The sequence below is a fragment of the Aegilops tauschii genome, chromosome 7, assembly GCF_002575655.3.
Source record: "Aegilops tauschii subsp. strangulata cultivar AL8/78 chromosome 7, Aet v6.0, whole genome shotgun sequence".
Classification (NCBI taxonomy): Eukaryota; Viridiplantae; Streptophyta; class Magnoliopsida; order Poales; family Poaceae; genus Aegilops; species Aegilops tauschii.
The window spans coordinates 378,111,393-378,125,097 of NC_053041.3; the positions used below are offsets into that span (position 1 = coordinate 378,111,393).

General features: G+C 41.5%; 1 protein-coding gene across 1 annotated transcript; it reads left to right on the plus strand.

Annotated features, from left to right (window-relative positions):
• The first annotated feature begins 754 nt into the window (after positions 1-754).
• On the plus strand, positions 755-3,802 carry LOC109755837 (meiotic recombination protein SPO11-2). The gene is made up of 11 exons (XM_020314724.3): positions 755-890; positions 980-1,066; positions 1,190-1,319; positions 1,419-1,556; positions 1,654-1,742; positions 1,865-1,993; positions 2,075-2,169; positions 2,258-2,320; positions 2,432-2,508; positions 2,583-2,710; positions 3,546-3,802. Exons 1-11 carry the CDS (start codon positions 801-803, stop codon positions 3,678-3,680), a joined length of 1,161 nt encoding a protein of 386 aa, XP_020170313.1. The 5' UTR covers positions 755-800; the 3' UTR covers positions 3,681-3,802.
• The last annotated feature ends 9,903 nt before the right edge of the window (positions 3,803-13,705 follow it).

Below are 13,705 nucleotides of genomic sequence, written 5' to 3' on the forward strand. Positions count from 1 at the left end.
AGCTTCATCTTCGAGCTTGAAAATGTTCAGAGTTCAGAGAGAAGGGTTGCTCCCTTAGTACGACATGCAACTTCAGGTGGCCGAGGTTCAGTTTCTCGCCAGGGATGGACGCACCGGGTGCTGGTCGGGTTAAAATACATGCTGACGGAGGCTTCTCCGGGAATGGAGAGCGAGGTGCAGCAGCTGCAATATGCAGAAATAATGAAGGCGTATTTCTGGGATCTCCTGCTATGGTTGTCGAAGGCATAACTGATGCAAGAGTCTTAGAAGCATTGGCGAGTCGAGAAGCTCAAGCGCTTGCGCTTGATCTCATGGAAAATAGAATTGTTGTTGCGAGTGATTCAAAGACGGTGGTTTTAGATATTGAAAAAGGTACAGAAGGGCGGCATTCTTCCATTGTAAAGGAGATTGCAATGCGGGCGATGGAGTTTGGTACATGTGACTTTATTTTCAAGGGTCGAGCACTCAATTGGGAAGCTCATAGTTTAGCTAAATTCACTAGTTCTTTAGATGTTGGTCGCCATGTTTGGCTAGGGGCTCCTCATGACCCCCTAATTATTCCTGTAAACCTTGTTACTATGCAATAAAGCTTGGTTTACTGCTAAAAAAACTACGCATGCGGCGTCAAATAGGGTTTGCCCAAACTACTACATGCAAAACATGGTTTGAGTCGGGCCACAGATGCCAAAGAGGCCTCAAATGCTTCACTAGGGCCCAGCCCAGCCCATCACAGCATAAAGAGCCTCTAAGGGCCGACTGCCATTTCGTCCCCCCGAGGAAGGAAGTGCGGTGCGGTGCGGATGGCGCAGGCGGAGGCGGACGTACCCGCAACCTCGCTCTTCGGTGCGGACCGCCGCCTCTGCTCAGCCGACGTGCTCTCGCCCCTCGAGGTCTGTCATACGTCACTCCGCTCATGCCCCAACTTCCCTCGTCCGCCCCTGCCTCTGATCGAATCGACATGCTTTGCTTCTCTCGATAGGTTCGGGCAAGGATCGAGGTGGCGGTGCTCAATTTCCTCGCCACGCTCTCGTCTCCCTCTTCTCCGGCCATCCCTGTCCTCCCCCTGGTACGCCGGTCCACAAACCCCAAACCCTCCACCTCCATCTCATCTCATAAATGCAGTCATGGCTGTTTCATCCATGTGATAAATGCATTGTGCTTGTCTGATTAAGTGTTGTGGGCACAACAGATCTCACGCAAGTCCACCAATTGCAGCCTGCGCAGCGGCTTGCTGAGTGATGTTTCATCGGTGTATCTGTCCTACGCCTTTTGCAAGAGGTCACTAATGAGAGAAAATGATGCCAAGGCATTCGTCAGAGGTTGTCGTTGTTGTTGATTTCTGCAGTATCTCAGGAATGCATTCTCCATGATTGGACGCATCTTTATAGTCATCTAAAATGGTTGTGCAATTTTAATAGTATGGAAAGTCATGGAGATGTGCTACAAGATCTTGGGCGAAGGGAAGCTTGTCACCCAGCGGGAGTTGTTCTACAAACTACTATCGGACTCACCCAAGTACTTCAGCTGTCAGCGCCATGTCAATCAAACCATCCAAGGTCTTCAAAATCCAAAGGCTGCATTTTGTTCTTTTTTCGTCATCATGTGACATATCGATAGTCGCTTACTCAGATTCTGCACTTTGGTCTTGTGTAGATGTTGTTTCATTGCTCCGTTGCACAAGGCAGAGTTTAGGAATCATGGCATCAAGTAGAGGGGCTCTGATTGGACGACTTGTGTTGCATGTGTGTGTATGCTGAAAAGTGGTTTGCCTGATACAAATATGTGCTGCTGTTAAGGGGATCAATAAAACTCTTGTTTGCCTCCTCATGAAACTGCAACACCCTCAACCTTGTCTTCATCTTAGGAACCGGAGGAAGAACACATTGATTGTTCCATTCTTGGACCTTCTGGGCATGCCATTACTGGGGATCTGAACCAATTGAGCAGATTAAATTTGTCTTCAGATGCCCGTTATCTCATTCTAGTGGAGAAGGTACTGTTTTTGCCCTTTACAATGCATTGCTGTCTTCCACTTGACTTAATTCCAGCTGACAGCCCTTCTATTTGAACAAAGGATGCCATATTTCAGAGGCTGGCTGAAGACCGCTTATATAATCAGCTTCCATGTATCCTGATCACTGCAAAAGGATATCCTGATATCGCCACGAGGTTCTGTACCTCCAATCCACTCCGTTATATTGTCAACTATACTAGTTACTTGTACTGATCCAACTTATCTTTTAATGTTCTGAAACAGGTTTATCTTGCATCGACTGAGCCAGACTTTTCCAAATATGCCAATATTTGCATTAGTGGACTGGTTAAGCCCTTTCAAATGCTTTTTTTGTGAACGGAAACACTTTCTAATGTTAATATGTATACTATTCTGGTTGTTTGTTTTCTGATGAAGTTAGATTTCTTCAAAATTCAGGAACCCTGCAGGGCTCTCTATACTGTGTACTTACAAATATGGAAGCATATCAATGGGCTTAGAATCATACAGATACGGTATTCCTTTGGATGATCAAAGCATGATCAAGCCCATATTTCAGAACGGCATTAATGAAATTCTTCAATTCCAGCTTGCAATGTAAAATGGCTTGGCCTAAGAGGAGATGATCTGCAACTTATCCCTCAGAGTGCATTCCAAGAGTTGAAACCTCGTGATTTGCAGATCGCCAAAAGCTTGCTGTCATCTAAGTTTCTACAGGTGCGTCTGCTATTTCTCAACTTTCAGAGTATGTGGTGTGTTGAAAATATACAAGTCCAATTTTAATACAACAAACAAGCATACACAGCAATTCTTTACGTAGCCTTCGGAGTGTATGCATGTGCAACAGATAACATTTTCATCATTTATATTTGAAGCCACCTAATCCCTTGTTGGCTCTACTAAGATGCCGTGCTTGAGAGATGCATGACTAACGATATGTTTTGGTTAATTTGACCATGACATTGGCTCACAAAATCAAGAGCTCTGAAATGCACTGAGCATCTTCCCTCGGTATATTCCACGGCTGAGTATGGGTCATATATGGCAGTGTTAAGCATGTACTCCTTCCGTCCGAAAAAACTTGTCATCAAAATGGATAAAAAGGGGTGTATCTAGAACTAAAATACATCTAGATACATTCTATTTTATTCATTTTGATGACAAGTATTTTCGGACGGAGGGAGTACTCCATATGGATACGAGTATCACTGTACGAGGTAGCAGTGCAGCACCAGACTTCTCGGTCAAGTTTCACTTGTTACGAGAAGTTTTAATTCCTTTAAATATGCCCCCATATGCAATCAACTGATCACCCTGAACTCAAAACCAGTACGCTTATTGCAAGTCTTCCGAAACTATTCATGTGCGTTATGGACCGTCTGACAATGTTAAGAGTCAATTACTAAACTTTGTACTAAACCAGCTTCAATTAATATGGATCGGAGGGAGTAGTTTCTTCTCTGAATTCCAGTACAGCGCCAAGGAGACCGCCTAATGCATTGCCCGCCCAACTTCGATACCGGCAAGTTATAAGCTGGTGTTGTGCCTGCAGGACACGCACAGGGCGGAGTTGACGCGGATGGTGGAGACAGGCACTCGTGCTGAGATCGAAGCTCTCTACTGCCATGGATTTGATTTCCTGGGGAAGTTCATCGCCAGGAAGATTGTGCAGGGTGACTACATTTGACAGAGTGCAGCGTTACTTGCTTGTCTCGTTTTTTGTTCTCGGCTGCATGGCTCATTGTATGAGATTATGATTGCATGATATATTGCTCTCGTGCATAGGCACGTATATATGATGTACAACGATGGGCCACGGATCTCTCAATTATACAAGGAACTAGGAGGCGGGCCTAATACACAATATGCAGATAACATATATACTCAACACCCCCCCCCCCCCCCCCCCCTCCTGCAGTCGAAGCGGCATCGCGGCTGACGCAAAGACTGGACCGGAACTCCTCAAACGACGCTGTAGGCAAGCCTTTGGTCATGATATCTGCAAATTGTTGGGAAATAGGAACGTGTAAAACACGAATATGGCCAAGGGCCACCTGTTCCCGGACAAAATGAATATCCAATTTAATATGCTTGGTCCGTCGGTGATGCACTGGGTTAGCGGAGAGGTAGACCGCCGAGACGTTGTCGCGGTAGACCACCGTGGCATGGTCAACAGGGCAGGAGAGCTCCTGAAGCAGCTGGTGAAGCCACGAACACTCGGCGACGGCGTTGGCCACCGCACGATACCCAGCCTCAGCACTGGAACGAGAGACCGTAGGTTGCCGCTTGAACGGCCACGAAATAAATGAGGGTCTAAGGTAGACACACTAGCCCGAGGTGGAGCGACGAGTGTTAGGACAGCCCGCCCAGTCTGCATCGGAGTAGGCGGTGAGGGCGGTGTCGGCGGAGGCGTGAAGCGTGACGCCAAGGTCCATAGTGCCACAGACATAGCAGAGAATCCGCTTAACGGCAGCCCAGTGAACATCTCGGGGGGCATGCATATGAAGACACACTTGCTGCATGGCATACTGGATCTCTGGTCGAGTCAGAGTGAGGTACTAGAGAGCACCAATGATAGACCAATAGAAAGCAGTATCCGAAGCAGGAGAACCATCCGTGGCAGAAAGTTTGGCCTTCGTATCAACAGGCGCGGTGGCGGGCTTACAGTTAAGCATGCCGGCGCGCTCCAGGAGCTCATGAGCATACTTTCGCAGATGAAGGAAGAAGCCATCCTGATGTAGGGTGGAACCCTATACGGCCGATCTTTCACGAAAGGAGCGGATCCAGCGATGAACACGAAGAACACGAGGAGAAATCATGAGGGGAAACACGAGAGAATCACTCAAACCAGCAAGATTAGGTCACACATATGGTAGATTCGAGTACACATAGAGATCACACGGTTCAAATCCAACAAGAGACGATACATAGGGTAACCGGTTCTTCTCCGTGAGGAGGTCTTGAGGTCTTCCAGTTAGGGGTCTTGAATCCAAGTGGATCTTCTCCGAAGAGGTGTCTGTCCCTCGCGATGGAGTAGATCCGGATGGATGAGCGAGGCTCTATCTCACATATGAGCTATCACAACACTAACCTGATACGTCCATTTTGCATCATGCTTTTATATCGATATTTATTGCATTATGGGCTGTTATTACACATTATGTCACAATACTTATGCCTTTTCTCTCTTATTTCACAAGGTTTACATGAAGAGGGAGAATGCCGACAACTGGAATTCTGGGCTGGAAAAGGAGCAAATATTAGAGACCTATTCTGCACAACTCCAAAAGTCCTGAAACTCCACGGAAGTCAGTTTTGGAATATATTAAAAATATTGGGCGAAGAAAGCACCAGAGGGGGGCCACACCCTGTCCACGAGGGCGGGGGCGCGCCCTACCCCCTGGGCGCGCCCCCTGCCTCGTGGGCCCCCTAGCAGGCCTCTGGTGCCCATCTTTTGCTATATGAAGTCTTTTGCCCTGGAAAAAATCGGAAGGAAGCTTTTCGGGACGAAGCGCCGCCGTCTCAAGGCGGAACCTGGCGAAACCAATCTAGGGCTCCGGCAGAGCTGTTCTGCCGGGGAAACATCCCTCCAGGAGGGGGAAATCATCACCATCGATCCTCTCATCGGGAGGGGGTCAATCTCCATCAACATCTTCACCAACACCATCTCCTCTCAAACCCTAGTTCATCTCTTGTATCCAATCTTTGTCCCAAAACCTCAGATTGGTACCTGTGGGTTGCTAGTAGTGTTGATTACTCCTTGTAGTTGATGCTAGTTGGTTTATTTGGTGGAAGATCATATGTTCAGATCCTTTATGCATATTAATACCCCTCCGATTATGAACATGAATATGATTTGTGAGTAGTTACGTTTGTTCCTGAGGACATGAGAGAAGTCTTGCTATAAGTAGTCATGTGAATTTGGTATTTGTTCGATATTTTGATGAGATGTATGTTGTCTTTCCTCTAATGGTGTTATGTGAACGTCGACTACATGACACTTCACCATTATTTGGGCCTAGAGGAAGGCATTGTGAAGTAATAAGTAGATGATGGGTTGCTAGAGTGACAGAACCTTAAACCCTAGTTTATGCGTTGCTTCGTAAGGGGCTGATTTGGATCCATATGTTTCATGCTATGGTTAGGTTTACCTTAATACTTCTTTTGTAGTTGCGGATGCTTGCAAGAGGGGTTAATCATAAGTAGGATGCTTATCCAAGGAAGGGCAGTACCCAAGCACCGGTCCACCCACATATCAAATTATCAAAGTAACGAACGTGAATCATATGAGCGTGATGAAAACTAGCTTGATGATAATTCCCATGTGTCCTCGGGAGCATTTTCCTTTATATAAGAGTTTGTCCAGGCTTGTCCTTTGCTACAAAAAGGATTGGGCCACCTTGCTGCACCTTGTTTACTTTTTTTACTTGTTATCCGTTACAAATTACCTTATCACAAAACTATCTGTTACCGATAATTTCAGTGCTTGCAAAGAATACCTTACTGAAAACCGATTGTCATTTCCTTCAGCTCCTCGTTGGATTCGACACTCTTACTTATCAAAAGGACTACGATAGATCCCTTATACTTGTGGGTCATCAAGACTCTTTTCTAGCGTCGTTGCCGGGGAGTGAAGCACCTTTGGTAAGGAAAAATTTTATATATTGTGCTGAAATTTACTGTCACTTGTTACTATGGAAAGTAATCCTTTGAGGGGCTTGTTCGGGGTACCACCCCGACCAATAGACTAAAGAGTTTCTCCTCAACCTACTGAACCTACTGAAAAAGTTTACTTTGAAATTCCTTCGGGTATGATATAGAAACTGCTAGCTAATCCTTTTACAGGAGATGGAATATTGCATCCCGATTTGCACCTAATCTATGTGGGTGAAGTTTGTGGATTATTTAAGCTTGCATGTATGCCCGAGGATGTTATCAAGAAGAAGGTCTTCCCTTTATCTTTGAAGGGAAAGGCATTGACATGGTTTAGGCTATGCGATGATATTGGATCATGGAACTACAACCGATTGAAATTCGAATTTCATCAGATGTTTTATCCTATGCATCTGGTTCATCGTGATCGTAATTATATATATAATTTTTGGCCTCGCGAAGGAGAAAGCATCGCTCAAGCTTGGGGGAGGGTTAACTCAATGTTATATTCATGCCCCAATCATGAGCTCTCAAGAGAAATTATTATTCAAAAATTTTATGCTCGGCTTTCTCTCAATAATCGCTCCATGCTCGATACTTTTTGTACTGGTTCTTTTATGATGAAAACTATTGAATTCAGATGGGATTTATTGGAAAGAATTAAACGCAACTCTGAAGATTGGGAACTCGACGAAGATAAGGAGTCAGGTATAACACCTAGTTTGATTGTGTTAAATCTTTTATGGATACCGATGTTTTCCGTGAATTTAGCACTAAATATGGACTTGACTCTGAGATAGTAGCTTCTTTCTGTGAATCATTTGCTACTCATGTTGATCTTCCTAAGGAGAAGTGGTTTAAATATCATCCTCCCATTGAAGTAAAAGTAGTTGAACCTATTAAAGTTGAAGAATAGACTATCACTTACAATGTTGATCCTATTGTTCCTACCGCTTATATTGAGAAACCTCCTTTCCCTGTTAGAATAAAGGATCATGCTAAAGCTTCAACTGTGGTTCGTAAGAGTAATGCTAGAACACCTACACCCTCTGAGCAAATTAAAGTTGAACCTAGTATTGCTATGGTTAAAGATCTCTTGGCCGATAATATTGATGGGCATGTTATTTACTTCTGTGATGAAGCTTTTAGAATTGCTAAACCTGATACTAAAGATAAACATAGACATGTTGTAGGCATGACTGTCATTTCTGTTAAAATAGGAGATCACTGTTCTCATGGCTTTATCACTGTTCTCATGGCTTATGTGATATGGGTGCTAGTGTCAGTGCAATACCTTATACCTTATATGAAGAAATTATGCATGATATTGCACCTGCTGAAATAGAAGATATCAATGTTACAATTAAGCTTGCCAATAGAGATACTGTTTCACCAATTGGGATTGTTAGAGATGTTGAAGTCTTGTGTGGGAAAGTTAAATATCCTACTGATTTTCTTGTTCTTGCTTCCCCACAAGATAACTTTTGTCCCATTATATTTGGTAGACCTTTCGTGAATACTGTTAATGCTAAGATAGATTGCAAAAAGGATGTTGTTACTATTGGTTTAGGGGATATGTCTCATGATTTTAATTTTGCTAAATTTCGTAGACAACCCCATGGTAAAGAATTGCCTAGTAAAGATGAAATTATTGGTCTTGCTTCAGTTGCCGTGCCTCCTAATGATCCTTTAGAACAATATTTGCTAGACCATGAAAATTATATGTTTATGAATGAAAGAAGGGAAATAGATGAAGTATTCTTTAAACATGGACCTATTTTGAAAGACAACTTGCTTGTTGAAATTCTAGGGGATCCTCCTCCACCCAAGGGTGATCCCGTGTTTGAGCTTAAACCATTACCCGATACTCTTAAATATGCTTACCTTGATGAAAAGAAGATATATCCTGTTTTTATTAGTGCTAACCTTTCAGAGAAGGAAGAAGAGAAATTATTGAAAACTCTGAAGAAGCACCGTGCTGCTATTGGATATACTCTGTATGATCTTAAGGGCATTAGTCCCACTCTATGCCAGCACAAAATAAAATCAGAGAAAGACACTAAACCGGTTGTTGATCACCAACGACGGTTAAATCCTAAGATGAAAGAAGTGGTAAGAAAAGAAATACTAAAGCTTCTGGAGGCAGGTATAATTTATCCCGTTGCTGATAGTCAGTGGGTAAGTCTTGTCCATTGTGTCCCTAAGAAGGGAGGCATTACTGTTGTTCCTAATGATAAAGATGAATTGATCCCACAAAGAATTGTTACATGTTATAGAACGGTAATTGATTTCCGCACACTAAATAAAGCTACTAAAAGGATCATTACCCTTTACCTTTTATTAATCAAATGCTAGAAAGATTATCCAAACATACACATTTTTGCTTTCTAGACGGTTATTCTGGTTTCTCTCAAATACCCGTGTCAAAAGAGGATCAAGAAAAGACCACTTTTACTTGCCCTTTCGGCACCTTTGCTTATAGACGTATGCCTTTTGGTTTATGCAACGCACCTGCTACCTTTCAAAGATGTATGACTGCTATATTCTCTGACTTTTGTGAAAAGATTGTTGAGGTTTTCATGGATGATTTCTCCGTATATGGAACTTCTTTTGATGATTGCTTAAGCAACCTTGATCGAGTTTTGCAGAGATGTGAAGAAACTAATCTTGTCTTGAATTGGGAGAAGTGCCACTTTATGGTTAATGAAGGTATTGTCTTGGGGCATACAATTTCTGAAAGAGGTATTGAAGTTGATAAGGCTAAAGTTGATGCTATTGAGAAGATGCCGTGTCCTAAGGACATTAAAGGTATAAGAAGTTTCCTTGGTCATGCCGGTTTTTATAGGAGGTTCATTAAAGACTTGTCAAAAATTTCTAGGCCTCTGACCAATCTCTTACAAAAAGATGTTCCTTTTGTCTTTGATGATGATTGTGTAGAAGCATTTTAAATACTTAAGAAAGCTTTGATTTCTGCACCCATTGTTCAGCCACCTGATTGGAATTTACCCTTTGAAATTATGTGTGATGCTAGTGATTATGTTGTAGGTGCTGTTCTAGGACAAAGAGTTGATAAGAAATTAAATGTTATCCAATATGCTAGTAAAACTCTAGACAGTGCCCAGAGAAATTATGGTACTACTGAAAAAGATTTTTTAGCAGTTGTATTTGCTTGTGATAGGTTCAGACCTTATATTGTTGATTCTAAAGTAACTGTTCACACTGATCATGCTGCTATTAAATATCTTATGGAAAAGAAAGATGCTAAACCTAGACTTATTAGATGGGTTCTCCTATTACAAGAATTTGATTTGCATATTATTGATAGAAAGGGAGCTGAGAACCCCGTTGCAGACAACTTATCTAGGTTAGAGAATGTTCTTGATGACCCACTACCTATTGATGATAGCTTTCCTGATGAACAATTAACTGTCATAAATGCTTCTCGGACTGCTCCATGGTATGATGATTATGCTAATTACATTGTTGCTAAATTTATACCACCTAGTTTCACATACCAGCAAAAGAAAAAGGTTTTCTATGATTTAAGACATTACTTCTGGGATGACCCACACCTTTATAAAGAAGGAGTAGATGGTGTTATTAGACGCTGTGTACCTGAGCATGAACAGGAACAGATCCTACACAAGTGTCACTCCGAGGCGTATGGAGGACACCACGCTGGAGATAGAACTGCACATAAGGTATTGCAATCCGGTTTTTATTGGCCTACTCTTTTCAAAGATGCCCGTAAGTTTGTCTTGTCTTGTGATGAACGTCAAAGAATTCGTAATATTAGTAGACGTCAAGAAATGCCTATGAACTATTCACTTGTTATTGAACCATTCGATGTTTGGGGTTTTGATTATATGGGACCGTTTCCTTCCTCTAATGGGTATACACATATTTTAGTTGCTGTTGATTATGTTACTAAGTGGGTAGAAGCTATTCCAACTAGTAGTGCTGATCATAACACCTCTATTAAGATGCTTAAAGAAGTTATTTTCCCGAGGTTTGGAGTCCCTAGATACCTAATGACTGATGGTGGTTCACATTTTATTCATGGTGCGTTTCGTAAAATGCTTGCTAAGTATGATGTTAATCATATAATTGCATCTCCATACCACCCACAGTCTAGTGGTCAAGTAGAACTGAGTAATAGAGAAATCAAATTAATTTTGCAAGAGACTGTTAATAGATCTAGAAAGAATTGGTACAAGAAACTTGATGATGCATTGTGGGCCTATAGAACTGCATATAAAAATCCTATGGGCATGTCTCCGTATAAAATGGTTTATGGAAAAGCATGTCACTTACCTCTCGAATTAGAACATAAGGCATATTGGGCCATTAAAGAGCTCAATTATGATTTCAAACTTGCCGGTGAGAAGAGACTATTTCACATTAGCTCACTTGATGAATGGAGAACCCAGGCCTATGAGAATGCCAAACTGTTTAAAGAAAAAGTTAAAAGATGGCATGACAAAAGGATACAAAAGCGTGAGTTTAATGTAGGTGACTATGTTTTGCTTTACAACTCTCGTTTAAGATTTTTTGCAGGAAAAATCCTCTCTAAATGGGAAGGTCCTTACGTTATCGAGGAGGTCTATCGTTCCGGTGCCATAAAAATCAACAACTTCGAAGGCACAAATCCGAAGGTGATGAACGGTCAGAATCAAACATTATATCTCAGGTAATCCAATAAATTTTGAAACTAATGTTATTGAAACCGTAACCCCGGAGGAATACATAAGGGACACTTTTCAGAATGTTTCAGACTCCGAAAAGGAATAGGTATGTGGTACGGTAAGTAAACCGACTCCAAAACAGTTCTAATAGCAAATTTTCTCCGTTTTGGAATATTTAAGAAAATAGGAAAATAAGAAGTAGTCCGAAAGGGACACGAGGCATCCACGAGGGTGGAGGGCGCGCCCTACCCCCTGCCTCGTGGGCACCACGTGTGCCCTCCGGACTCCGTGTTCTTGCACGATACTTCTTTTGGTCGGTAAAAATTCATTATATAATCTTCCGAAGGTTTTGACCACCGTACCTCGCAAATATCCTCTGTTTTTGTTTCGAGTTGTTTCTGCAGCAGATTTAGAGCAAGATGTCATCTCAAGACTCCGACGGAGAGAGCTATGTCTCACATCTTATTGCTGACCCAAAGACCTATGGGGACCTATCTCCTTGTGGTCAAACTACGGATGATGAGGAGGATGCTCATTTGAGGAGGATCAATGATTCAAGTTCGGAGGAGGAGGATGTTCCTCTACCTCAACCTGGGGATATGCACGTGAAGTTCAAGAAGTCTAGTCTCCCTAAGAGGGCTAAACTGTCTAACAACTGATCTATTCCTTCTCATTTTCGGCAGAAAAGCAAAGGAGATTTATGTGACAAGATCTTGAAGCTGGAATCGGAGGTCGATGATTTAAAGGAGGAAATTGCTCTTATCAATTACAATATGAAAAAGCTGAAGGTACAATTGTCATCATCATCACCATCTCCTTCACCTCCGAGGAAAGATACATAAATACATGGGTATGGGCACTCCCCTTGGCAACTGCCAAGCTTGGGGGAGGTGCCCCGGTATCGTATCACCATCACACTTCTATCTTTACCGTTTTTCTTAGTTCGATCCTTTTGGTAATATCTTGATCTAGTAGAATAAAGTTTTAGTATGATCTAGTTTTGAGTTTTGCTTTATGATCCTTCTATGTAATCGAGTCCGTGAGCTATATATAATAAAGATTAGTTTTGAGTCAAGGGCTTGATTATCTTGCTATGATCTTGAGGGAATAAAAATAAAAGAGAAGAGAAAAAATAAAAAGAATTAAAGAGATCATATTGATCTTATGGAGAGTAATGACTTCACATATAAAGAGTATGATGAATAAAAGTTGTTGAGAGTTGACAAACAAAGTTTTGGTCATCGTTGCAATTAATAGGAAGTAATAAAGAAAGAGAGGTTTTCACATATAAATATACTATCTTGGACATATTTTATGATTGTGAGCACTAATTAAAATATGACATGCTAAAAAGTTGACGTTGGACAAGGAAGACATCGTAATGGGTTATGCTTTCTTATATCCGAAATAAAGTATATTGTCATGGATCATCCAAAATGTTGAGCTTACCTTTCCCCCTCATGCTAGCCAAATTCTTTGCACCAAGTAGAGATACTACTTGTGCTTCCGAATATCCTTAAACCCAGTTTTGCCATGAGTGTCCACCATACCTACCTATGGATTGAGTAAGATCCTTCAAGTAAGTTGTCATTGTTGCATGCAATAAAAATTGATCTCTAAATATGTATGATCTATTAGTGTGGAGAAAATAAGCTTTATACGATCTTGTGATATGGAAGCAATAAAAGTAACGAACTGCATAATAAAGGTCCATATCACAAGTGGCAACATAAAGTGACATTCTTTCGCATTAAGATTTTGTGCATCGAACTATAAAAGCACATGACAACCTCTGCTTCCCTCTGCGAAGGGCCTATCTTTTATTCTTGTCTTATACATTATACAAGAGTCATGGTGATCTTCACCTTTCCTTTTTACATTTTATCCTTTGGCAAGCACATTGTGTTGGAAAGATCCTGATATATATATCCAATTGGATGTAAGTTATCATGAACTATTATTGTTGACATTACCCTTGAGGTAGAAGGTTGGGAGGCAACACTATAAGCCCCTATCTTTCTCTGTGTCCGATTAAAACTCCATACCCACAAGTATTGCATGAGTGTTAGCAATTGTGAAAGACTAAATGATAGTTGAGCATGTGGACTTGCTGAAAAGCTCTTATATTGACTTTTTCCGATGTTATGATAAATTGAAATTGCTTCAATGACCGAGATTATAGTTTGTTAGTTTTCAATGAAGTTTATGATTCATACTTGATATTGTGAATAGATTGTTACTTTAGCCTAAGAAATCATATGACTATATATATATATATATATATATATATATATATATATATATATATATAGGACAAATGTTTCCTACAAGCAGTGGTAGTTACCATCACTTGCGTTTTGTATGTTGTATGTAG

Coding starts and splice junctions, on each gene's coding strand:
- LOC109755837 (XM_020314724.3), top strand. CDS start 801: ATGGCGCAGGCGGAGGCGGACGTACCCGCAACCTCGCTCTTCGGTGCG. Junction 1,320..1,418: donor TGCCAAGGCATTCGTCAGAG/GTTGTCGTTGTT, acceptor CAATTTTAATAG/TATGGAAAGTCATGGAGATG. Junction 2,711..3,545: donor TGTCATCTAAGTTTCTACAG/GTGCGTCTGCTA, acceptor TTGTGCCTGCAG/GACACGCACAGGGCGGAGTT.